The sequence below is a fragment of the Apaloderma vittatum genome, unplaced genomic scaffold (assembly GCF_000703405.1).
Source record: "Apaloderma vittatum isolate BGI_N311 unplaced genomic scaffold, ASM70340v1 scaffold10321, whole genome shotgun sequence".
NCBI classification, from domain to species: Eukaryota; Metazoa; Chordata; class Aves; order Trogoniformes; family Trogonidae; genus Apaloderma; species Apaloderma vittatum.
In genome coordinates this window covers 3,843-30,847 of record NW_009700840.1, presented here as the reverse complement: position 1 = coordinate 30,847, position 27,005 = coordinate 3,843, and the positions used below count along the sequence as shown (strand labels likewise).

General features: G+C 41.8%; 1 protein-coding gene across 1 annotated transcript; it reads right to left on the bottom strand.

The window, feature by feature from the left end:
* Positions 1-87: 87 nt before the first annotated feature.
* Positions 88-26,751, bottom strand: DMTF1 (cyclin D binding myb-like transcription factor 1). The gene is made up of 17 exons (XM_009878899.1): positions 26,679-26,751; positions 25,220-25,336; positions 24,582-24,701; positions 23,557-23,651; positions 23,318-23,432; positions 18,441-18,517; positions 16,835-16,992; positions 15,708-15,740; positions 14,490-14,599; positions 13,315-13,543; positions 11,517-11,668; positions 9,880-10,095; positions 7,313-7,398; positions 5,736-5,897; positions 4,625-5,011; positions 1,197-1,344; positions 88-416 (listed from the first exon to the last, which is right to left on the bottom strand). Exons 1-17 carry the CDS (start codon positions 26,749-26,751, stop codon positions 307-309), a joined length of 2,388 nt encoding a protein of 795 aa, XP_009877201.1. The 3' UTR covers positions 88-306.
* Between the last annotated feature and the right edge of the window lie 254 nt (positions 26,752-27,005).

Here is a 27,005-nt window from a genome sequence, read left to right as displayed (position 1 = left end):
AGACCAGCAACGAGTCCGACCGGGACTGACCACACGGATCCCAGCAGTGAGCACTGTAACGGGGGTTCTTTAAAACACTGAAGCCCCGGCTGCGACGTTGGACATCAGGCGTCGGCTGGCAGCTCTGTAACCCTTCACAAATGAGGTAAATAGCCTGAGCAGAGAAAGTGCACTGTAGTCTTTTCAGACTGGAAGCTTCTGTTTAAAGACCCGGACTGACTGCTCTCTTTGGAAATGTGGCACAGGGTTGGAACTAATATCACAATGAGAACACGGTCAATAGAAAATGGACACAAGTACTGGTTCTCAGTGACAGCTCACTAAATCTTCAACGTCCTTTGAATCTTCCGAGTCAGGACTGCCCAGCGATGAGCCAATAATGTGTGACCCATCTCCGTGATGCTGTAGGATAGGATCTGTCAAGAGACAAGTACATTAGGACTATTATTTACTGTGCCACTGGAACGAGATATAAAATGCACACTTGGGAGACAGAAAATGCAGTCTGCAATTTCTACTAATTTTAAGCAACGCTGCTCAAATGAGGCTGTTCTCAATTTCTAGTTTCAAGGTAAGTTCTGCCTAATAAGGGTGCAACCAGTGTAACCCACATTTGCATTCACCAGGTATTACTGTACCAGGCCTAGTGCTGACCCTCCAAAAAGGAGTTTTTGTTAGCTGCAGCTGTGGGAGAACATATCTGCGCTGCTTCCAAGTCTGAGATGACTCTTGGCAGTGGGAATCGTGGCACAAGCTCGCAAGCCCTTCCAGGTGAGTGCTGTGCAAACGCCAGGTAGCCCAGCCCCTCACCGTGAGAGTCATCAAGTGCATTTCTGATGCCTCTGGTCTTCTCTCAAACATGAAACAAATTTCATTCAAGCACCAGGCATGGAGAAATACACACTAAAGAAAGAGTTACTTATTAGCTTAAGTGTACTAATTGAAGGCTCAAGGGTGATGGAAACAGCTCAGCAACTGATGAACCAGCTGCTGTTCTAACGCTTTTCCCACAAGGTTAAGTGAGACTGTCCTCTGCTTGCTGATACCAGCTGGGCAACCAACTTGTTTAAAGTTTTACTAGCAACGACACAGGAAATTATTTAAGAGAAAGCAAGGATCTATAAAGCATTGTCTACAGAATTCAAAAGTGCCAAACTGCTTTAATGAATCCTAGCTATATGAAGGGACTGTCTTACCTGTTAGTGTTGTCAGGGGCAAGACTGACTCGCTGTCTATATCATCTGCTGTCTGGATAAAACTATGAGAAGAAGGAACAATAAGCACAGTCTCATCATCTATTGTCGGCTGATCAACTTGTTCTTCTATCGCTGGAGAACCCAGGTCCTGCAGAACCCACAAGAACAGGATATAAGAGTATACTCTTGGTAGCACAAACAGAAAAACCTGCTTTGCTCAGCCATACTCCACAGTAAGCAGGAAGACTCCCTGGATGAGTTTTATCTCACTAAATTGAAATGTCAGCATCTGAGCTAGTTTACTTCAGCATTTATAGGGCATATTTTATCCCAGTGGAGGCGTCTAAAAACAAGATGGGAAGAATTCTACTCCATGAGCAGTATAAGGCAAAGGGAGCAGAAAGAGAAGACTGCAAGAAGATGAGAAAATGTTCTTATATTTTGTCTAGGAAGAGGAATAAAGTTTTCCATTACTTGCTGCCTAGATCCTGAAGCAATACCTTTATAATACTTAGCAGCTGCACAAATCCAATAGCTTTACCTGAGCTTAATTCTTAGTTTCACAACTCCTGCTTCTGGGTCAAGTTTTAGCTACTGAACCTAGAGCTCAAAAGACCCATTTTGCTGTGCCTTGCTTGCCCTGTCACTTGCTGACTGTAGTTTGGCTCCCAACTTTATGTGCTTAACCTCATAGTATCAAAAAACTGGCAACACAGATTCCTTCCAGGTACAAGTTATTAATACCCCCTTCCAGTCCCATCACTGCTGCCACCTCTTCCCTGTCTCCTGTAGTGCTGGAGTGGCACCGACACATCTGGTTTACTCAATGTCACAGCACACTCTGGCAGACTCCTGGTTCTGCAAATGTTGTCAAAAGACATCCTAGATAGTCTAGGACATCCTAATCACTCTGCTCTTGCGAGACCCCACCTTGAACACTGCGTCCAGTTCTGGTGTCCCCAATGTAAGAGGGACATGGATCTGTTGGAACGAGTTCAGAGGAGGCCACAAAGATGATCCAAGGGCTGGAGCACCTCTGCTACGAGGACAGGCTGCGGGAGCTGGGATTGTTCAGTCTTGGAAAGAGAAGACTCCAGGCGGACCTAATAGCTGCCTTCCAATACCTGAAGGGAACCTACAAGAAGGATGGAGAGGGACTTTTTCCAAGAGGAAACCAACAGGACAAGGGGAAATGGATTTAAGTTAAAGGAGAATAGATTTAGATTGGATCTTAGGAAAAAATTCTTCAGTCCGAGGGTGGCAAGACTTTGGAATAAATTGTCCAGAGAAGTTGTGGATGTCCCCTCCTTGGAGGTGTTCAAGGCCAGGTTGGACGGAGCCTTGAGTAGCCTGATCTAGTTGAGGGGCGTCCCTGCCCATGACAGGGAGGGTGGATTAGATGGTCTCTAAGGTCCCTTCCAGCCTAGGCTGTTCTGTGATAGTACTGCCAGAATAAGCAGAGATATTTGGATTCCAGTTTTTGTGTGTAACGTGAAAGGTTTCTTCAAGCTTCAGGAATCACTGATGCAGAATGCCCACAAATGTTGCAGGCAGCATGGAAGGCAGCTGGATTGATCCCGTCTTCAGAGGGAGCAGGAAATGTCTGGGAGAGGTTACAGCCCTCTCTGCTCCAGAAAATCCTGAACTTACTACACCTAGGCTTTTAGGAAAACTCATTTCCCTACTAATTTAAGAACATTTTTGCAAAGGCAGCTGCCTGAAAAGCCCTTCCCTGGTGCTGCTGGAGAGGAGTTGACCATCTGTGCTGCAGCTCAGTGAAGTCCTTGATCCAGTCGCGTACCCATTCGTGCAGGGCACGGCGTGCCTGACCTGCGAAAGCCCTTCCTGCAGAGATCCCAGCTGAACCTGCCCGCGAGCAGCAGCGTGTCGCAAGCCTTGAAACCGGGAAAAGGAGGCGTAAAAAACTAAAGAAGCCATTGTGGCAAATGGGCAGCTTTCCCAGCCAGAAATAATAAAACCCTGCAGCACGACTGCCTGCTTCCCGCTACCCACGCCCACAGTGACAATACTGGCCAAGGCATAAAAATAACACTGGCTTAAAACGCCCCAGAATTCAGGCCTGTCTTTCTAGAGTAACTTTTCATGTATGACTGCCCACAGACAGTTCACTGTTTCCTAGAATTTAAATACACATATCAAACTTGAATCTGAGTAGAAGTGTGAGGCAAGTCAGAATTACAGACGCAGTTTGGGTTTTGATATAGAAAAAAAACCCCTTTAGTATCTCTTCATATCTTGCTAGCCACAGGCAATTTCTACAAAGTTGATAATTACGAACTAGATTTATAGCAAAATTTTCTAATTCTTCCTCTAGGAGTTGAAATTTTGAAGCGAGAGTAAAAATAGGCTGCCTCAGCTGCTGAGAATCTTATCACGACTACGTCAACCATGAGACAAGAAAGAGAGAAACAGAAGAATAATCCCAATCCCCAGCTTTGCGGGTATTCAGGATTCAAATGCTTCAAATGCTAGTAGCAGACTGGTGAGACTTACAAAGATCTTCCTCTTTTCAAGAACATGATGGATCTGCAGTGTCTGTTATTAACTTTTATAAAGGCAAAGCGTATCAACAATGGATTTTCAAGACAGATAAAGCAGAATTACAGCAACTGTAGAGCACAGTGTTTCAGAGAACTGGACGAGGTATTTGAATCTAACTCATCTCTTCCCACAGTTTAACCTTATCAAGCTTCTAAGAAAAGAGGTATTTTCTACACACTAAAGAGCATCTTTGTTTTCTTGTCTTACTCATTATCATAGTCCCAGCAACTCAGAGATAGAGGAATTCAGTATAAACAATCCAACTGCCTGAAGTAATCGGGATGAACTAATTTCTGCATCTCAGGTGTTGGAGTTGAATAAAAATGAGGCCAGAGAGAGAAACAGCTTTAACACTTCAAATTCCAATTTAGCAGAGTAGTATTTTTAATACAAGTCCTCAAAAATGGAAACTGTGGTGCACCTTGAAATATGTTACTAGATTCACAGAGCAAAAACTAAATACCTCCCTTTTTAAGCAGTATAACTGTAAAGTATGTGTTGGAAAATTAACAGCTAGTTTAAAGCAACAGCATCAAATAGTAAACAGATGAAGACAACTGCTCAGTGCCACTAATATTCCCACTTTCCACAGTCACTATGCAAAAGTACCCTCAGTACTGGAGTAACTCCACAGCCAGTGAGGTATTCAATGCTCCAGATGGAGTCAAATGTAAGCCTTAGTACCAAATTAAATGCTATCACTTTCCCACCTGTAAGATATTAACAGAGGATACTTGTAGAGCTACAATATACATGAAAGCACTGACAGATTTCATATGAATTGCTTGACATAAAGGTCAAAGATGCCAGGGAATCATTCCCCATGCAGAAAATGGGAAAACATCAAGTATCTTGCACTCCCTTACCTCGCTAACGTAAGTGCTGGGTAAATCAGAGTGAGAATCCTCTTCCCGTTTCAGGCCAGCATCTGAAATCTCCTCCGTGGTTCTTACCATAACTCCATCCATCAGCTCGCTGCTGTTTCTGCTGCTGAATTTGGAGGCATCGTTTTCATTGTAGGCTGACTGTTCTTCATGGCTCAGTTTGGTCTGATGGATATCATCCGGGAAAGCATTTGTTTCCAGGGTATCGGGAGGATCTGTCAGGTCAGCCGACTGAATGTCTGAAGCAACAGTAAGCTCTGCCTGAGCGACAGAGGAGGAGATATCTTCAGCAGTGACGGTGCGGATGATGACACTCGGCGTGTGGCACTGCACTGTGACATTGTCACTTGTGTTTAGCAAATGCTCTGGCTGTAAGCAGTATTTGCAAAAAGAGACAGACAAAAACCAAAAATGTCAGAGACTTCCCCTCTCCCACGTATCTTCCAACTCATTCAGCAAGTAAAAGCAAAAGGATTCAAAAGAAGACATTACTAAGCGTAAATTAAGAGTTTTACATGTAAAGTTCATCAGCCCAGATCATCTACCGACCTCTTCTGGCCTTAAATGGTGAATCTGTAGACTGTATTTGGTGTAAACTGTTCTTTTAAGTCTCAAAGTCAATACATAATACAAAAGAGGTAACTGTTCCGGTGAGGATCACTGTATATTCAAAAGATCAGAATTTTCTTCTCCTGACTTTTGCATCACTTTGGTTATTTTATCTCCAGTTGCTTCCTCTTCTCTCCCTCTAATTTAAAATGCTACTGTTGCTACTACAAGTTTTGTGAAAGTAACTGGAAACATTAGGAATCCACAGATTTGTTTTGCTGCGGTGCAAGCCACTAGATGGAGACATCGTGCTCAGTCACAGTAAACGAAATTGCTTACTAAGCTTAAGCTTTGAAGCAACTTGAGGTTGCTTTTTAAAAACAACGTAAAAAGGAATTCTTGCTCTTCACTATTTTAAGCTGAGTAACAGTTTGACTTCAGAACTGCTTTGCAACTTGAACATGCACATATAGGGGTGCCTATTATTACATTCCCCTCCCGCCACTGCCTGAACGCCAGCGTTTCCACTGCTCCAAATACGCACCGATAAGGCATGAACTATGATCTGTTCTGGGGAGGCTGGAGCAGCAGCAGCAGCCGTTAAGGTCATGGTAGGACTAGTCGTCAGCGTTAAAGGAAGGCCTTGGCTTGAACTCGTCTGTAGTAAGTATGTACCTGGTGTTCCAGTTGGCTGGAGGTGGAAAGACTAAAAAAGATAATAGAAGTTTATTTAATACCCAAACATGATGCCTTCCTGGGCCAAGGTGAGCACTCAGAACATTCCAGAGGATTGAGAAGTCCTCCAGAGAGAACTAGACAAGCTGGAGAAGTGGGCCCATGTGAACCTCACGAGGTTCAACAAGGCCAAGTGTAAGGTCCTGCACCTGGGTCAAGGCAACCCTCATTATCAGTGATGTGACAGAGAGCAGCCCCATGGGGAAGGACTTGGGGGTACTGCTGGACAAAAAGCTGGACATGAGCCACCACTGCGCGCTCGCAGCCCAGGCGGCCAGTCACGTTCTGGGCTGCATCAAAAGCAGGGTGGCCAGCAGATGGAGAGAGGTGATTCTGTCCCTCTGCTCTGCTCTAGTGAGACCTCACCTGAGTGTTGTGTCCAGCTGTGGAGCCCTCAACCAAAGAAGGATGTGGACCTGTTGGAGGGGGTCCAGAGGAGGCCACAAAAATGATCAGAAAGCTGAAGCACCTCTCCTACAAGGACAGGCTGAGGGAGTTGGGGTTGTTCAGCCTGGAGAGGAGAGGGCTCCAGGGAGACCTCATAGCACCTTCCAGTGCCTGAAGGGGCTGCAGGAAAGCTGGAGAGGGACTGATTACAGGGGTGTGTAGTGATAGGATGAGTGGCAACGGTTTTAAACTGAAGCAGGGTAGGTTTAGATTAGACGTTAGGAAGTTCTTTACAATGAGGGTGGTGAGACACTGGCACAGGTTGCCCAGAGAGGTGGTGGAGGCTCCATCCCTGGAGACACTCAAGGTCAGGCTGGACGGGGCTCTGAGCAACCTGATCGAGTTAAAGGCATCCCTGCTCACTGCAAGGGGTTGGACTAGGTGACCTTTAAAGGTCCCTTCCAGCCCAACACATTCTATGATTCTATGCTTATTTACACCAACTAGCCTAACAAACTAATTCAATCCCTACTGCATCGATTGCTGCGCTGCACTCAAGAAGTATGAAGAAACTCAATCTCTAGCCTTAGGTTAACCAAGACAAATATTAAGGCCAAGACTCAAGCAGGACTCTATTATGCTTTACAACAGCAAAGAAGAAAGGAAAAAAAAAAGCAACTTAACATTGCAAGAGAATCTGTGCTATATATTACTGTTGACTTGCTGGGAGCTTCCTTTGGCTCCATTATGTCAGATTTCAAAAATCCCCCAAACCGTATAAACCAAGCACACAGGAAAACTTCCAAGCGCTACGGCATTAAGACAGATTTAAAACATTTAACTGTAATTCACATTTTACTGCACAGCTCTTATGAATTAGACTTTTAGAAATATATTTGGCTTACAACTTGTAAGTTTTTTTGGAAAGGCACAGCTCCATAGTCCAAGAAGTACTAGTGTTAAAAGAAAAAACACAGTAATAAGTTCTCTGTTACTTACTGGAAGAATCTCAAAGGTCTGTAGTGTTCCACTGTTTAGTGTTATTGTCTCAGAGTCAACAGTAGCAGCAGGGGAATCTGTTGAGGCTGCAAAAGGAAGAAAAATAGTAAAAAAAAGAAATATGTAAACCAAAATGTTTCTGCCCTGCAGAGAGCATAACGTACTATAATTACTACATAGCAGGGTACTGTTAATTCCAGTAATAAGAAAAAGGAAACTGGCTGCAATCCTAATGACAACGTTCTCTAATTGGTACCCAAGATACAACACTATGTAAAGTGGGCATTCTACAATCCAAAAGAGCAAAAGAAAGAAACAAAGTATGGTTTCAGTGCACAGGGATAAATCAAGTTATCTGATGTCATCCAACTACTTTTTGTAATGAGATTTGTAAGGGGTTCTGGTGTAACGACATCCTTTGGATCATGTTTTAAACTGTTATCAGTTTTAAACTTGCTATATTTCCCACAGACCTTTTTTCTTTTTCCTGTCAGTAACTTTTTCTGCCCTCCACAGCATGTGCACCACTCATGAAACATCAGATGCTCCCCAACATATTTCTCCACCCTGTGTATTATGACTGCAGCGTATAAAATCTTCAAGTATTCTTATTACATGTAATGATTTATGTAATTTTCTACATTAATTCTAAAAAAAATGAAGAGAAGCACTGAAAATAAGTTATGTATCAGATGTCTCAAGATCACCAAGTCCAAACAGCTCATACCCAAAGCTCTCTAAGACACTAAAAAACCTATTCAGAACCATAATTACAATTTTTACTTGCTCTTAAAAAGCTCACAAATTCCAGGAAGATGGAGGCAAATTAAAACTTTGGCTGAGATTATCCAGTAATTCCATAAATACCAAAAGGGCAAAAGACCTACATGACGACAACAGTGCTCCAAGCACTGGAAACTTGGCCGTCTCTGACTCAGTGGCTTCCAAGTAGAATAATTTTGGTCTCGTAAGAAGATATGAGCTCCAATTTGGAAGCTTTTATTATTGTAGTGGCACGTTCATGGTTTCCTGCTGCAGATTACCTAGTAGCAGACAGCTGTAAAGTGTGGCCTCTCTGTTATCTAGCCAGTTCTCTTCAGAGAGGTTACAGGAATTACCCCTTTGAAACTTCTGAACCTTCTATCAAATGCAGCTGAAAGTAGCTGATCGGTTCAGCTCTCAGGGGATGGGGAAAGACACAATCCAATATTCACAAAGATAAATTCTTCAGGAAAGCAGACTGAGTGAGGAAAAAGGCTTGTTAGGCAGTCAGCAGCAAGCGACATCACAAAAGGACCATTACAGGATTCAATTCAGAAAGGACTAAAGAATTACAGAATACCAGCACATCTCACCTGCTCATCAAAACCCAATGATTTGAGCGAGCTTGCCTGAAAGTCTGAGACCACCAATGTACTGAGACAGATAAAAAGTTCTTGGCTTGGTGGTGCACATCGTTCAAATTGAAAAATGAACCAGATAAAATGAAGATGGCACTTAAAATGAAATTGTGAACACAAAATGGTTTCCCAAACGTCTATCTAGTCATAGTCTGAAGAATCAGGTCTTAGCCCAATTTTGTAGTGAGAAATCTTGAAGTACTAAATTTTCATAATATAATTCCCAGGCTGCCCAGGGAAGTTGTGGAGTCTCCTCTGGAGACATTCAAAACTCCTGGGTGACCTGCCCTAGGGGATCCTGCTCTGGCAGGGGGGTTGGACTAGATGATCTTTCGAGGTTCCTTCCAACCTCCAACGTTCTGTGATTCGATGACAAACAGTGCAAACCAGCACACAGTGGAGATGACAGGCTGCATATGGGGTGCCTGAATTAGGAATGACTCGAGTTACTTCACAAGATTTGCTACAAAAACAAGCAATAAGCACTACAATCAAAGTAGACTTGGTAATAAACGTTTGATAACGAGCAAAGTTCATCCTTAAGAGGATAGGAAGCACCGACTTAAAAAAAATATAACATATAGTGGTTAGAGCAGATCATCCCTGGAACGTGAGTTTGACTCGTCAGTTAACACTTTCCAGAGTGTTTGTGCCTAGAAATATCTGCATAACAAAGAGCAGGACTAAGAAAAAGAAATTATATTCCTTCCCTTCAGCGTCCTTCATCAGAACTTGGGTACAGCAGTGCATGTATTTTACAAAAGAAGATCTTGTACATGATATTCATTGTTCTGGACAACAGCCGCCACAAGAAACTTAAGAAATAAACATATATACTGCACCTAAGAAGTTTGTGTGCTGCAACCTTTTCAAAGAACATGTTATAGCAAGCCCTTGTGTGTGTGCTCACAGACGCTTACAACGCTGATGTCCAGGCACTCCAACTGCAGCTTCTTGGTACTTCTGTCACAGTAATACCTACATTTGCCTAACAAAGTTAGAAACACGCAAAGGGAATCCAGAAATCCTTAATCTGAAGTTACGGCAAGACCAAAGCAGACTTCATAAAATTCTTTTAAGACATGCCTACTGCTCCTTCACCATCTTACCATAAGAAAGCTTTCTGTTTCATTAGAGGACAGCAAATCATTCATTTTGGCTACTTACAGACATGCGTAATCTGGACCGGAATCTGCAAAGCTGCCACGGGGCTTGGGGCGTTGCCTGCGTTCTCCTCTAAGCGAGCCACTCGAATCTGCACGTGCTGAACCCCCGAACTGGAATTAGTGTTTGCTAATCCACTTCCAGATTTGTTCTCCGAAAGCTGGTGCCCTGGATTGTTTTTTTGGTTCTCATGGAGTTGTTTAAGACCCTTTATGAGCACTGAGGGAAAGAACATTCAGGCTAAAGCATGCTGAAGCAGCATTTTTAAAATGCTGCATGTGAGATTTATCCAAGACGAAAAGTAACCATAATCCTTCTGAATTTGGAACTTAAGCAAGTTATTAGAGAGGTCTCAACTAGAAATTTAGCACATTTATATAAAACACATTTATAGTCAACTACTGGAGCGAACGGGATTTTCTCAAGGAACCCAGACATTTTAGGATGCATGGGGAAAAAAAAGCTCACAGATTTCGGACTTTTCTAAAAACATGTACGCTATATCCCCAAGCTACAATCATGTGCCAGTATCACTAGTCACGTAATGCTGCTATCAGAAATAAATCGTTCAATCTTAGAAGACACTGAAGTGGATTTGTTCCAAGAGATTGACAGAAGCGTCACTGGAAACAGGGAGTAAGAAAGAATTATCTTGCAGCGGCTGTACAATTCTTTGTCTGTGCATGAAGCGGGCTGTTGCTCAACAAAGCCACCCACCTTTCTCCCCTACAATCACTTTGATCTCACTGAGGGAGCAGTTGACATATAAAAGGTTACAAAAGCTGAGGCCTCTGCTTTTCCAGCATTTGATACAGCAAACTGCTTAACCATCTCCCACTCTTGACAGCTTAACACTTTGGGGAAAGTGTGGAGCCTGTTGATTCAGTGGTGTATTTATACCACGAATTATTTGATGCAACAACTGCCTATTAATGTATGGTAAGAGTAACAGGGCTCTCTCAACCACAGCCTCCCGGCAGGAGTAATACAGAAACACAGTGAAGACTGCAGCAGAAGTGTCCATTAAATTACACCTTTCATTACAACGTGACCAATCTGATTTTCTTCCTCTCCCTAAGTCAGAGAAAAGGTTGTGGAGACTGAAATACCCTTTCACTTAGGCACTTGTTTCTCCAGCCAAGAATGAAATACTGTGAGAGATGTATTTCGGGAGTTTTATACTCCAGGTTCCTCCCCTCCTCCTCCTCTCTCTGCAGTGAGCAGTAAACCTACCTTCTGTCTACAGCCAAAGTTCAGCACCTCATACACATTTCAAAATTTTAAGGGTAACAGATCTAACCTGGGGTGATATTGATAGGCTGCAGATACATATGTCCTCTTCCACCTGAAGAGGTCACTGCCCCCCACACCAAAGATCACCATCATCTGAGATCTGCCAGCTGAGCTGCTTACATACACACTCTCCCTTTAGCCAAACTGGGGGGAGTTGTACACATCAGCTTGGCTTGTTTCGCCTTGTAGGAGCAATTCAGCCAGCACATCCCAGTGAGCAGTAACTTCCAGCAAAGCAGCAATGTGCTCTTTAGCCAGCAATGCTCCAAGTAGACAACAAAATGCAGCCTTATTCCTTTGATATTTGTGAAAGGAGCTTTCAGGAGAGAAATGTGCAAGTACCTTACCAGGGAATGAAACATCCTTGTGGTTTGCAATCTGTCTTTTAATGGTCCACCATTTACTCCGAAGCCACTGTGGTGAGCGGACACTACTCCATCCTTCAGCTAGCAAATCCCAATTGATGTCGTTTTCATCAGAAACTTCAAGTTCCGCTATCCTGGCAGGATACAGAAAATATTTACCTGTTAGAAACTACCCTCCAGGCTGGCAGGGGTGTTGCACATCTCTGGTCTTGTCACATGTAAGAGCAGCAAAACGGCATGCCAGTCCATAGTCCACCAGAGCTCATGGATCGACACAGGCTTCCAAGGCGCCACGCTGCCAGAAGTCAAGCAGAATCATAAACCACAGAAGATGGACTAGACCTGTTAGATAATCCAGTCCATCTCCTTGCCATGCAGGATCATTCTCCTCATTTACATATACATTAGGACTTGGATCAGATTGCTGTGAAGCATTCCAAATGATGGTACTTGCATCTTTTCTCTTTGGAAAACCGTTCCTCAAACACATCTCCAAGGCAGGAAATACTTCCTGAGATTCACTCTGAACTTTCACTTAATTAATTTCACGTTAAAATATTTACTTCTCTTTTCTCCTAAATAATATTAATCCATCCTTAATACAGATTTTTGCCTCCTCTCAGATGCTTCTTAGCCCAAGTAGATGAAGTTAACTATAGCATTAAACATAAAATCAATCCCATCAGGCTCTCCAGGTAAGGGGACAGTCTTCACGTAATAATTTGAGCAGATGTTACACACACACTGGATTCTACCAGGATCTGTTTGAATGTAAGTATCTCTGAATTGCCTCCAGCTCATCTATACACGGAGCATATGAAAGAGAGGTGAACAGTGAGAAGGGAGATGATGTTTGTGGAAGCTAAGAACAGTTCTCTTCACAAACCAAGCAATAATACTGAACACTCTTGCTAGCTTAAAAAAAAAAACCAAAAAAGGCTACCAAAACCAACCCTGCAGGATGAATTAAGGATATGTGGACAGACCAAATCAGATACCATTTGAACAGAAATACTAAGAATTATAACTGGCAGATTCTGAAATGTGGAATCAGGGTCATTGTTTTGAGTTCGTGTCATATGGCTTCAGGAAGTTACTGAATATTGCTTTGTAAATGATGCTTAAACGTCTTGGCTTTTTCTTCCCACCCACAACTATCAACCCATAAAAATCCACTGGCTAAAAAGCCCGAGTTCAAGGCATTCAAAACGGGAGGAGGACTGGAGAGAGCAGAAGATTTCCAAAGTTACTACCAGGTTGCCAGTTCAAATGTAGGCAAAGCTGCCGATATCCAATCAGTGTTTGGTGGCCTACATGAAATTAATTCGCAGTCTCAGTTTAGTCCTTTGTAGACAAGACGTCCACATCACAGAAACCACCACCACACTTGACCCTTGTTGGTCATCTCAGCAGAGAGGCCAAGGACTGAACGGGCAGGGAGACTGAACTACCCTCCAGTTAAGGGTTAAAGCGCATCGGTGGGGCAACGTGTGGGAAGCTTGCACGGTCGCTGCCTGTGCTGTACCTTTTCTGTGGAATAAAGAAGACTTCAGTCCCCAGGGTTTTCAATCTGACACCTTTCACGAACACTAACATTCACTAAAAAAACAAAAAACAAAAAATATGTTCAATAATAAATCTCTGGGAACTGTAAACACAGCAGTGATTTTTGGAGGGTTCTAGAGTTTTTAGTGTCTAAGAAACCAGCAAAATGGACCCCAACGGAATCCTGCTAGTGTCATGTATTACGAACCTTCAAAAAACAACTAAAGTAACAAACCTCAAGATCAGATTTATTTCATCTTCCTTGGTCCATTCAGTGCCCCCACTTTGTTTCCAGTTGAGATAGTTGAGCCATTTAGAGCGGCATTGCTTTTCGGAGCGCGTCCCGACCCGTTCTGCCACAGCAGCCCACGATACACCTTGTGTGACAATGTCACCTGGTTCCGTGCTGGTCAGCTCATGCACTACTTCTGCCAGCCGCTTTTCTTCTTTCTCTGTCCACTTGCCTGAAAGAGAGAAAAGCCCTCCAGCTTAACTAACAGCAGATGCCCTCAGTTCTGATCCGTAACGTGCCAACAGACATTTCCCTTCAGCGCCTAACACCTTATTCCAGATGCAAATATTGACTTGTGAAGAATATATAACATAAATCATCAGTAAGTAAGAACAGTTACAGTACAGCCATGAAGCCACACAGAACTTATCAAAATACTGACCAAAGCACACTGGTCTAAGCTACCTGAACTGTATTAGCTGAAGTGAGTTAACTGTGCAATGATTTAGTACACAGAATCACAGAATCATAGAATGTTTGGGGTTGGAAGGGATCTCTAGAGATCATCTAGTCCAATCCCCCCACCAGAGCAGGATCACTCAGGGCACGTCACACAGGAACGTGTCCAGGTGGGTTTTGAAAGTCTCCAGAGAAGGAGACTCCACACCCTCCCTGGGCAGCCTGTGCCAGGGCTCCATCACCCTCACAGGAAAGAAGTTTCTCCTCATGTTGAGGCGGAACTTCCTATGTTTTAGCTTATTACATGAGGTCTGACTAAATTTTCTTTCCATTTGAATATACACACTACAAAACGAACAATAATTGACTCCTAAAGTGCGTCTGCCTCTTAACTGACATAAAATACACAATGTACATTTAGAAGCATTAAACACAAGGGGAAGTATTTTTTAATCTACCTCAATAAAATATACTCCAGTGGCATAACCATATAGTGGATAACGGACTGCAAAAATAAACTGTTTTGATCTTTAAGAACTGAAACTGGATAAATGTGTACCAAACACACTCCAAAAACATCCCCAAATTTCATCTGCAAAACTGAGGAACTGTAAATTCCTCAGTTCAGAGTTACACGTCTCTGAAAACACCAATGATGAAGACAAAGGTGACAGAATTTTAGCCAAAATAGCCATTACTGACGCCAGCATTTACCTCACCTGTGTTGCAGGTATCCTTCATCAATCTACATCTATCTTTTACAGATGAAGCGCTTCTCCCCAGTGCAGCTCCTATTGTGGCCCAATCGTTACCATGTTTTGTTCTCAGCCTAAACAAAAACATGCTCATTAGTGCTATACTCAGTTATGAGATTACCAAAATACCAAATACACTCTAAAATAGACAGCATGAGCATGCAGTTTACAGGCTTGAAGACAGAATGGGGAGTCACTTTGATTCTAAAGCATTAATATTTCTGTCATCACTGCTAATTTTTCTACGTGTTTCTAGAAGCCTTTAGGGCCAGCTGAGTCACAGGATGCTCCCTTAGAAAGCGCCTAAGATCTAACTGTTTCACAGGAACGTCGTAAGTCTAAATTACTGTGTTGAATGCAATAGGAATGTTTAGATAAAACAGCCAACATCCACTCTGTGCAAGTTCCTCAAGGGTTTTCAGGCGGCATAGAGATCTCTTGAGAAATCTAAATAATGCCCGATGAAAATCCAGGCATTCTACAGTTTAAAAGAAGCAAAACACTGCATGATCGTGCTCATAATTTAAACTACTATTTTCCTCTCACACATAACAACAGGTTGCTTAACATGTTGAGCCATGACTACTTATAACACATCCGCAACCTTGCCAATGGCACGAACCAGCTAAATTGATTTAAACGTATTCCAATGCAATGAAATAAATTCCCTGCCTTCCTTCAGTCCAACCTGGTTTCTTCAAACTGTTCAACACTGAAAAGCTGCAAGAGAAAAAGTCTGCAGCCCCTACTCCTTGATCTATCAGGTTTTTACTCAAAATTAAAGAGCCTTACTGAAAATGTATGTGACTTGCCAATACATCACAGGGGAGATCCTACCCCTTGATCTGCCACTTTCTTTAGAAATAACCTTTGCTCAGGTTTCCTAAAGAAAGCTGTTTTTCGCAAGTGTAACTGCAAATGTTGACTGTGCTTGTAGAAATCTGAAACATCACTAGTTTCAACAAAAGGCTTGCTTTAGAACTTTGTTGCATACTGCTCACGTCCTTAATACACAGTAGAAAATAGAATACTCCAAATGTAGTTTCATTTCTCTTCAGATTAATTTACTGACCGCTATTTTCTGATAGAGTTGGACCAGTCAAATTTATCTCTAACTATTCAGTTTTCATATAACAGAACTTGTAAAGCTACTAAACAACGTAGCGCGACCTGGTTACTTACTCTTTAAGCTTCTCAATTTCCTCAGGAGTATACCTATGCAACGGGGAAATAAAAAGACATTATTTTCAACAGAAATCATACGGCACAAGTATTTTGTTTTACTGACCACACAGTACACTTTAGTTACAAAAAGAGATTATGGAATTTCAGTTGTAAGAAACAGTGTGACTGGATGCTTTGAATGAACATGAAGAACACAAGCCATTTTCTCCATCAGTGTGTAAGGTTATCAGGTCTACTACTGTTCTCATCTGGCAGCAGAATTCCTCGTTCTGAATCTTACTACTAAGAACAGAATTAGAATTTTGTGTATTAGTCTCTCAAATAAACAGCTATTTTTTCCCTTCCTGTCTCAGCTCACAATCACCATAAGGCTGACTATCCGGTTAAAAAAAACCCAAACACTGCGACGGTGTTTTTGATTTTCAGCTGCCTCTAAAAACTAAAACCTGACATACTTTTCGCTTCTGGATGGTGCCGTACCCATTGCTTTACAGATGTGCAAACTAAGAGCACAGGGATCAAGATCAATTAGCTCAAGGTCACAGTTCTGGAAAGAAACTACACAGAATCACAGAATGGTTTGGGTTGGAAGAGACATTAAAGAAAATCTAGTTCCAACTCCCTGCCGTGGGCAGGGACACCTCCTACTAGACCAGGTTCCTCAAAGTCCCATCCAGTCTGACCCTGAACACACCCACAACCTCTCTAGGAAGCGTGATCATCTTCATGGAGGTGATCATCTTCGCGGCCTCCCCACTCCAACAGGTCCATGTCTTTCCTGTGCTGAGGACCCTGGGCCTGAACACAGAACTGCAGGTGAGGTCTCACCAGGGCAGATTAAAGAGGCAGAATCCTGATGGTCAATATCTCTCAAGATCTATGCTTGTGTCAAAGTCTTCTAATCATCAGAATCCTCTCTGCACCCTTAAGTTGTAGAGACCATCAATTTAAAGACACTGTCATCAAGGTTGATCTACCAGAATCCAGCAGAGGTGACTTATGGTTTCTAGTAAGAGCTGTACCTGCTGGGCTGGAAACTTCAGCCTCACATAAAACGTGTCACATATGAAATACGTGACCCTACTCATACCAATAAAACCATGCAGCATTAGAGGTTTTCATACTTTCCAACATGGTTTCGGTCATCATACATGCGAAGAACTCTTCTATAGACAGCAAAGAGAGGCCGATTCAGACCCCAAGCTATTGTCCTGTAGAAATCTTTTCTTTCATCTTTTGACATTTCAAATATAATTTCAGTGGCATCTTTTATTCCACGAGCCTAGAGGAAAGCATTTTAAAAAAAGCATTTCAGAAAGGCATCTTAAGAAAAACAACAACAAACCACAAACAAAACACTTTAAAGTCTTCTAGAAATAAACAAGCAGAACACTTTAAAACAGAACATACTATTATGTATCTCAATTTCTACAGTCCAAAAGTTAAACTGAGTAATTATGAATTAGCTACCTAAAATACAAACCCTTGAACACTAGGTGTTATTGTGGTTTTCTTTACACCAGATTCCAAGTAGACACAGAAGGTCTACTTTTCCTGTACACTTGAAAAAAACCTGTCCAATGTATATTTTAAGAGCAAAAATTGAACTGTCATTTAGAACATCATGGAAAATATGCTGTGGTGGAATCAGCCTGGGGTCATAAAAGCAAAGGTTATCAAACAGTGCTGTATCAATTTATTACATAATTTTAGATATTCCTTATCTGATTTTTTTTCCATTGAAGTAAATTTGATACAAAATCATCAGTTAATTATAAAAGGAAATTTTTAGTTAACTTCCATTTAATACTGAAAATCACTTTATTTCAGTTGTTGGACACAGTACAAGAAAGCAGATAAGCAGGAAAATAACAAATCAAATGAGTTATCAGTAATGCAAAAGAGTTACTTAGCTAGTTTAAAAAAGCTTCTCTAGATTTTAAAAACAGTATTACCTATTAATGATTTTGTGGCAGAAATTCCAGTACGCGTGGGGGCAGCCACACCTTCTACAACTAATACTAAGGATTTTTATACGAATGAGGAGTAAATTCTGGGCTTTTTTTGATCCACAAAGGATGCTGAACCTGTATTATCCAGGTTAATTCTGGGCTTTTTTTGATCCACAAACAAAGGATGCTGAACCTGTATTATCCAGGTTATACCTTCTCCGCTGGAAGGACTCATCTTTAATATTCTCAGCTGTAAGCCCACCACAACTATGACTTATGGGCAATTATCACTGCTGGCATGCTAACTGCATGCCTGTTTTTACACCAAACTCTTGACACCGATACATTAAGGCAAAGAAAGCAGATACAGGTTTTCTGCTCATGTAGTAAACAAATACAGAAGTCTGGAAGCTGTATTCAATGTTTTCTAAGGAAAATTATCTCTACTTCCAGTGCAATTTTTTTCCTCCATCTTCAGCAAAGGTTTTACGAGCAACGTATATTCAGAGAAAGAGATTAAGCCACTTGAGCATCTTGCCATGGGATTTTTAAATAGGTTGTATTCAGGACACAAATTAAAAGCAATGTTAAATACAGCAGTCTTAAATCCTGTGTATGGTTACAATTTTCTTATATATTTCAAATAGATAAAGACCATTTGTACCATGAACCCATCAAAATGGCTCATTGCATATTCTGGGATGCACTAAGGAATGCTGCCTTCTAGCAGGAGCAGCATCACCACACCAACGGGTAGATCACTTATTCTAAAACATACCTTTAAATAACGCTCAATGTTACTCATCAAAATGTCAATTTCTTCCTTTGACCACATCCCTTGCTTCCACTTATGGCCTGAAAATAGAAATGACAAACTAATTACTGAAGTCAGCAAAACAACAAAACAGAAATATCAGAAAATTACTGCGATTAAAGAGCAATCTTAGCTAAACTAACTAGACTTAATTTTCAACAGAAGTTATTTCAGAACTAATAAACAAACCCTAGTGACCATCAACTAATGTTGAGATAATGTGAGTCAAACCCCTCTTCAAAAACATTCATTTTTTAAAAGCAGAATATGAATTCCTCTATTTGATGTCAAGTCACATTTTCAGGCTTTCTCTTCATAGAATCATAGAACGGCCTAAGCTGGAAGGGACCTTAGAGATCATTTAATCCAGCCTCCCTGTTGCCAGGGAATAAAGCAAAAGTTTTCATATTTTCCACAGCTGCTAATCCTTTAAACATTACTTCAGGAAAAAAAATCATTAAAAAATATCCACTTTTTCTGCTTTAGAAATGAACACAATACTGCAAACATATCAGTCCTTTTTTTTATTTGTCTAAGTAGACCAACTTATGTGAATAAGGGAAACTGAACAAGACCTCTTCCAAAAACACTCTACCAGTCAAAGCTGGAAAGGTCAAATTGTTTGAAAATTACTAATGATTAGTTTATACATGGGTTAATTAGTTAATACACGGGTTCCATAACAATGGAATTAATCTTTAGAGCAAAAACATTAGAAGGTAGTTTACTTCAGCTACAACTAGAAAATTTCTGTCTTTAAACTGACAGCTGAAATTTCCAGGCACTCAAGTAATTCCAGAAGTTGGGATTTAAAATGTGACTCATAATATTAGTTGAGGAATTGGCAACAACATGAGGTTATCTTGTATGTCTTATCACTTCCCAAAACGTGAGTAGTGCTGCCTACTGTGAGTGCTTTTCATAGAGGTAAATGCCCTACCTAGTTCATTTTCACTTTCCTTTTTACACTGGGAATAATGCCCAGTGGTCACAGCCAAGATAAAGACTCATGACAAGTGTTTTATTTGCCACAAAAGTGGCAAACCACCAGAAACAAACATTGTGTTTTGTCTCTGTTGATTCCCTTAGTAACTAAAATGCCAGCTAAGCTTTAAAAGCAAAACCAATCAACTTGATTCAGGAAGAAAATTTCCAACCTGAAGACTATCAATAAAATATTCCTACCTTAACTTTATATACAGATTCCTCTTTCCCCTCCATGCTCATACCATATCAATCTTAGACAATCACTTATAATTAAGATCATGCTGGTGACCCAGTTCACATACTGGTGTGTGCTGGCTACCTGCCCGTTTCTGCTCAGAAAAATCAGGGTACTTCCTTCTCAGCCTGCTAATTACTAGAGCTGAGAGGCAGAACACACCACAGACTGTTTACTCAAATCCAATTATAATGAAAAGTACAGGCATTATGACTAATTCGAGCGCAACTAGAGAGAAAACTTCCCTCGTGCCCAACGGCTTCAATCTCTTCTTCCAAAGCTACAGAGACAGAACAATCATCGACCGCTGCAGCTGGGATTCACACCTCTGCCCAAGCAGCTAGAACTGAGTCAAAGGGACAGCGCTACTCTTCACACGGAAAAGCCTTTAATAGCCAGCCGGTGCACTTCATGTGTTTGCACAAGGCGCCGGTTAGCTCCGTGGTTTGAGCACGGTGCTGACAACAATGACAACACCGAGGTCGCAGGTTCGATTCCTGCTCGGTCCCCATGTATTGCCTGGTCTAGTCGAGAGGTGGTGTCCCTGCCCATGACAGGGAGGTCGGACTAGATGATCTCTAAGGTCCCTTCCAGCCTAGGCCATTCTATACTCAGTGCTAAGACTACTACAAACTGCCCACATGGCTTTGAAGAAAGCACTATCAAGGGCAGACTGCCTAAAAAAATGATGAGCTTAGGCAACGCACATCAAACTCCTAGCCGCTGTAAAAGGAGACACATATTGGGAATCCTCCACAGCTAATCTCTGTGACACTACACGGAGACCTCGACAGAAGTTCAGTTAGTATGGACTGCAAATGTTTTCCTGAAATTATTAATCTCTTAATTAGAATCACTGGATTTAGTGCCCTGTAAATTCACAACGGTAAATGCCACTTGTGATATATGGTCACGAATACTGCGTCCAGTTTTGGTGCCCCCACCGTAAGAGGGACGTGGATCTGTTGGAGCATATTCAGAGGAGGCCACAAGGATGATCCAGGGGATGGAGCACCTCTGCTACGAGGACAGGCTGCGGGCGCTGGGATTGTTCAGTCTTGAGAAGATTTCAGGGGGACTAAATGGCTCCCTTCCAATACCTGAAGGGAACCTACAGCAAAGCTGGGGAGGGACTTTTTACAAGAGTGTCCACTGACAGGGCAAGGGGAAATGGGTTTAAGTTTAAGGAGAATAGATTCAGATTGGATCTTAGGAAGAAATTCTTCAGTTCGAGGGTGGCAAGACTTTGGAATAAATTGCCCAGAGACGTTGTGGCTGCCCCCTCCCTGGAGGTGTTCAAGGCCAAGTTGGACGGAGCTTTGAGTATCATGATCCAGTTGAGAGGCGTCCCTGCCCTTGACAGGGAGGTTGGACTAGATGATCTCTAAGGTCCCTTCTAGCCTAGGCCGTTCTATGATTCTATGATACACCTGCGAAACAGCTACAAAAGCAGTAAGTTTTCAATATGTTTAACAAGAAACACTGCAAACATGGGGCCACCAAGTCACATGAAGTCACTTCTCTGCCAAATTGCCAAGACACACTCCTCCAATCACACTTGACAATGTGTGGTTCCAAACCAAAATCCTTTGCCACTGGCTACTGAAAAGATGATCGTCTCTGTGCCTCCTCTCACCCCAGAGCACAGCAACCACAGCAACCCAGTTTCTGACTACTTCCGCCCAGCTGCTTCAGTGCTGTGACGCAAAGGGATGTCTTTGCTATCCCATCTCTGCCCCAGTCCTCGGACTAAACACTGAAGACCTTTGAAGCCCTATGAATCTAATCCAGAGGGATAGAGGAAACGAGAATTTTTTATTGGCCATCATTGACATGAGTTGCTCAGCTCCCTTTATCTGAATTTTCCATAGCCAACACCCAGGTTCTGTGTGCCTCCCATTTTTTTCATTGATGGAGCAGCTCTCTTTAGAGCTCCCTGTGTAAGAGATAATGTGCTTCTGTGAGATAAAAACATTACTTTTTCCCCCATTTTTCTATTAAAAAGGGATTTGGCTTTGGACTGGCTGAAAAAAATTTTTACAGTAAGCTGTTTCTCCACGTTTGGAAAGGCACCTCCCCCTGGGGGGTGAGGGAGGAGAAAGGCTCTGAAGTTCAAGGAGCTGCCACATGATTGCACAGATACAATTTGAAAGGGAGGAATGCCAATGGGGTGGCAATTTTAGTAGTTCATTACTCTAGTAGATCCTGGTCTGCATAATCCCTCTTCTTTCAAAGCAACTTCACTTCAAAAACTATTTAGTATGTATCACAACGCAGCAGCCAGACAAATAAGCCCTACTCAGAGAATAACGCACTAACTGCAGGCTGGTTAGTTCAGTGGGTTGAGCTTGGTGCTACAACACCGAGGTCCCAGGTTTGGTTCCCGTTCGGTCCACATGTGTTGCCTGATCTAGTCGAGAGGTGGCGTCCCCGGCCCAGGACAGGGAGGTTGGATTAAAATGATCTCTGAGGTCCCTTCCAGCCAAGGCCATTCTATGATTCTGTGAACTTGAGCACAGATTGATCTTTTTTTATTTTGGTGTCCCCATCTCAGACAGCAGCTGCCCATCTCCTCATCAGGCAGAAGCGTGAATGGAGCAAACACAACTGTCTGCCCCATCTGTGCTGACAGACATTATCTATAGCAGTTCTCTGCCACAGCTGCTAGAATCAGGGGGCCGGTTAGCTCAGTGGTTTGAGCGCGCAACAACGACCAACACGGAGGTCGCGGGTTCGATTCCCGCTTGGTCCCCATGTGTTGCCTGGTCTAGTCGAGAGGTGGCGTCCCTGCCCATGACAGGGAGGTGGGACTAGATGATCTCTAAGGTCCCTTCCAGCCTAGGCCATTCTATGAATCACTGTCACCCTTGCAAGAAGGACCCCTCTTCCTCTCCAAGAGTATCTGGAGTTCCAACTTTCTTCTTGCATACACACTGTAAGATGGATGGTGAAGCCCGAATGGGAAGTGGTGGTCACCATCCCTGGAGGTCCCCAAAACCCGTGTAGACGTGGCACTCCAGGACATGGTTTAGTGGTCATGGTGATGTTGGGTTGATGGTTGGACTTGATGATCTTAGAGGTCTTTTCCAACTTTAATGATTCTCATTAATGTTTATAATGACCTCAATAATGTTTATAAATACATAAAGGGTGAGTGTCAGGAGGATGGAGCCAGGCTCTTTTCAGTGCTGTCCAATCACAGGACAAGGGGCAATGGGTACAAGCTGGAACACAGGAGGTTCCACCAAAACATTAGGAAAAACTTTCACTGTGAGGGTGACAGGGCCCTGGCACAGGCTGCCCAGGGAGGTTGTGGAGTCTCTTTCTCTGGAGACATTCAAAGCCCGCCTGGACGCGTTCCTGTGTGACCTACTCTGGGTGATCCTTCTCTGGCAGGGAAGTTGGACGAGATGATGTCCAGAGGTCCCTCGCAATTCCTAGCACTCTGTGATTCTGTGATGCATTAGCTCTCTCAGCATTTTTAGAATTGGTCTTCTCAAATATCTTCACTGAAAAGGCCAGACCAGAGATCACTCTATGCAGCCTGCAAAACGTTCAGAGACATTTGGAATAGCTTACCTTTTCACAGTATGGTAGAACTGCATTTTAAATATCCTACCTTTATTTGTTAGAGAATCCTTATCCTCTTTGGTTGTGAACCAGGCTTGACTAACAGCTGACACTTCTTCATTGCCCATTGGGGAGATTTCATCCAGCTGTTCATTCTGAAGAATCTTGAAAAGACCAGTATGAAATCATCCAGTAAGATCTTCAGTTCTACTACCTTGCATTTAACTCTTCATTTCAATTTAAATAAAAATGTACATCAAATAACTTAATTTTGAAGTCTTACTGCACCTGAATTTGAGTAACTGTTCCTTCGTTAATCTCATCTTCGGCTACCTCAGTGGTAGCAGTCATGGTCACCTCAAAGCTCTGATCATTTTCTGAAACTTCAGAACAAATAAGTTAGTGGTACGGCTCACTCCTGTGACATTTTTAATGCATGCTACAGGTTTTATAAATCGCTAACTTTGCACTGAAAATTTTAATGAGGCCTCATTCAGTATTTATTTGTTGACACAGTAGAACTATCAATATTATTACCCACTGTTCCTCTTCATAAAATTTAAATATGGGTTTTGAAACTTCCAGTTTTATGCTATAACCAAGACCTAAGGTGAAACATATAAATAAAAGGTGCTTGAATTGGTGCAAACATTTGGTACCGCATTAATTCTTCCTTTCCAGCCCTACCTCCAGTATTTTCCAGTTATACCTTTTGGCTGAGCTCTTTTTCCTCAGTTCTCCTTCAACATAATGCCCTTACTTCTAAGGCGCTTCTACTAAGTTACACCAAACAGTCACTCTAGGCCTTGTAAACTGGTATTTTAACCTGCCAGATGTGGTTTTAACTCCCTTTGGGAAGTTATATTGAATTATCTAATATTCAATCAACTTCCTTAATTCTAATTCAGTATGCAGCCTACCTACCACAATCTTTACCTTAAAAAGACCATATATCTCAACACTACAAAACACAGAAACAGTAGCTAAACCGTTTGATCATTTGGTGCAAACATCTGCTCTTTGTAGGAGGAGAGCATCTAGTTCACTGTTCGCTTATCCTTCAACTTATTCAATGCACCTGTACCTGCAGTCCTCTACCTGTAAGGTAGACATTTAATTTTGCCAGTACTGTAGAGATAACAATAGCAGCAAAATCATTCAAGACTCTGAGAAGTAAATATGACACCTAAGTATACTAACAAAATTTGAAAACAAAACATGTAAAATACTCTACCGTGATCCACAGGGCACGCTTTTAACCTGTACCAACAGAAACACTTGCTACAAGAGAACATAAACTTTAAATAACTTACTTGGAACTGCAACAACAGAAATGCACGGAGTGGAATCATCAAGGCTTTGATCATCCTCTGATAAGCAAAGCCTCTTGTGTGGAGGTTCAGAGCTGTCTTCAGAGTCTACTTCATCAGTTTCTAAAAACAAAAATACACAGAGATTACTCTCTCTTAACGAAGTGAAGCTTTAGACCAAGTTCCATTAACAAAGTGAACCAAAACAAAAGGCAGAAGCAAATGTGTTTGGTTCGGTGCTTTACCACTGTCCAGGAATTTGGTCTAAGTAATGGGCAATAACAGTTTACATGTCTTCTTCTACATACGTTTTCTGTGAGATTTTCTTTCTAAAATTTCATCCACTGTCCATTACACACAAACAAACCCCTTAAATCTATAGAAATTTTGGTACATGCTTGGATCTAAGAACCCATTTCCATGAAATAAATCAGAACAGCTATATCCTTGTAGGGAACATACATAGAAAATTTTGATTTACGCTTAGTTTGAAGCTTAAGGCTTCTTTAAACTAAACCAGAACAAATTACAGCAGAGCAAGCTGAATCCAATGAGCTCACAGAAATTAGGGACAGGGAAGCATGACGGTTGAATCAATGAAAAAAAGAAGAAAAAAACCACTGTGCAATACAATTCTATACCATTTTGAGGGCAATGAAGTATAAGGTTCCCTTCAGTGTCCTGAGTCAAAGTCACAGAGTTCACGGTTTCTACTGTCACTGTGTCAGACTCTTCTTCAACTGTGCTCATACTCAAACCTGAAAGAGCAACACACAGGTTACTTTTCTCCAGACTGCCACTTCGACCGGAACGCTGCTTCCATTCTCTCAACCAACCAGCACGAACTCCCACAAAGACAAACGTCTGTCCGTTCTTTCGCATCAGCAATTCCATGGCTTAAGACATTCACCTGCCTTTACTTTTCCTGCATACTTGGACATCAGACAGTTTCAAAGCTACTTTTCCAATTAAAAACAGTACCCAAGGTCCTTTAGGAGCATTTGCAGTCTGCTACTGTAGTGGGGTTTTTTTAACACAAACCAAGGCTATTACTTTTCCACATCTGATATTTGTCTCACTAATATTTGTTCCACTGTTCATTTAATAATTCTGTTACATAACCTAAAGCTAGTCATGACTAAAAAGATATTTCTGTAGTGTCATACTACTCACAGCTAAATTATTTATAGATTGCTAAGATGCAAAGTTCTATTCTCCTTCCATGTAACTAAACATTAAGCTAGTATCTTTTCTTTAGCACTAAAATATGAGCAACAGAAAAACTGGGTGCAAGTCACCACCAGAAAAAAAAATACTCAGCAAATAAATTATCAAGGATAAGCAGTATACACTGAAGTCTGTGAACTAGGGCAAAACAAAGTGCTTCTGATGATCTCATCTCCACTATGAAAATAGCATGAAAAACACAAAACTTCCAAGAATTTCAGTGTAAACTACCAGTGATTCTGAAATAAAACCCCGCCAAAAAATTCTAATCCATCAAAGAAACATAACCTTTCCTGCTGCACAGGCTAAATGGAATCACACCTAAAGTATCCAGGAGTTTGGCAATGATCTCATCAGGTTTGAGCACCTGGGTGTGGTGACTGACTTTGCCAGCTCTTTGTAAAAAGGAAATATCACCTATTTCTCCTTGAAGCACTCAGTCCTTTTTACGTGTTTTCTCACATGTCAACAATAGAAAAAAAAGTCCTTTAAACTTGCTTTGTTAAAAAATCATTGGCTACAGCAGGCAGGGACACCCATATACAACTGTGCAAGTGGAATTTAAAAATCAGATTTTAAATCACCCCCGTACAACGTTAACAATATTGCTTCAAAAGGAACTTATTTAATTTTTAATCAGAAAATATGTTCTCTAGTACTGAAGATTCCCAAGAGCAGCGTTTTCTTAGAGGAATAAAACTACTGCCAGCCTTTCAATGAAATTACTTATCACCTCTCAAACTTGATGGAGGTTTGGCACATCTTTAAGCACATATAGTGACTGATTCCTAGAGTGAAGCGATATCATCCCTCTGAATATGTCAAAAACTTAGATACTGTTGACATTTTAAATCAGAGAGTTCTCAAATTCACTTTCGTATCTACCATCAGCAACAGCTCCTTGCCACATGCAAGTGTAGGAGGCAATAACTTTCTTGGGATTCATCTGCTTCTGAGTTTTAGAGCCTCTGCCCCATCCCTTACTAGGTGTGAATTTTGCTGCACAGCTACAGTACTGATTTTTAAGAAGCAAAAGAGGCATCCTTCATTCTAAAATATGAAGGACTCTGAAGTGTTATAGCTGAATTAGCAGACTGTAACTTTTTCAACTCAGTTTTGAGTTATTCATCTAACTTTTGGGGAATGAACAAACTCAGTAACTCCTGATGGCCAAAAGAAAGAGGTAAGGTTCTCTTTCAT

What these genes read in the sequence shown, in the direction of transcription:
- DMTF1 (XM_009878899.1), bottom strand. Translation starts at nt 26,751, where the DNA reads ATGAATCCCAAGAAAGTTATTGCCTCCTACACTTGCATGTGGCAAGGA. An exon ending in TGCTGATGGTAGATACGAAA is followed by an intron (nt 25,337 to 26,678) that starts GTGAATTTGAGA and finishes TTGCTCTTTCAG; the next exon opens with GTTTGAGTATGAGCACAGTT. An exon ending in GACCGAAACCATGTTGGAAA is followed by an intron (nt 15,741 to 16,834) that starts GTATGAAAACCT and finishes CCCGTTGCATAG; the next exon opens with GTATACTCCTGAGGAAATTG.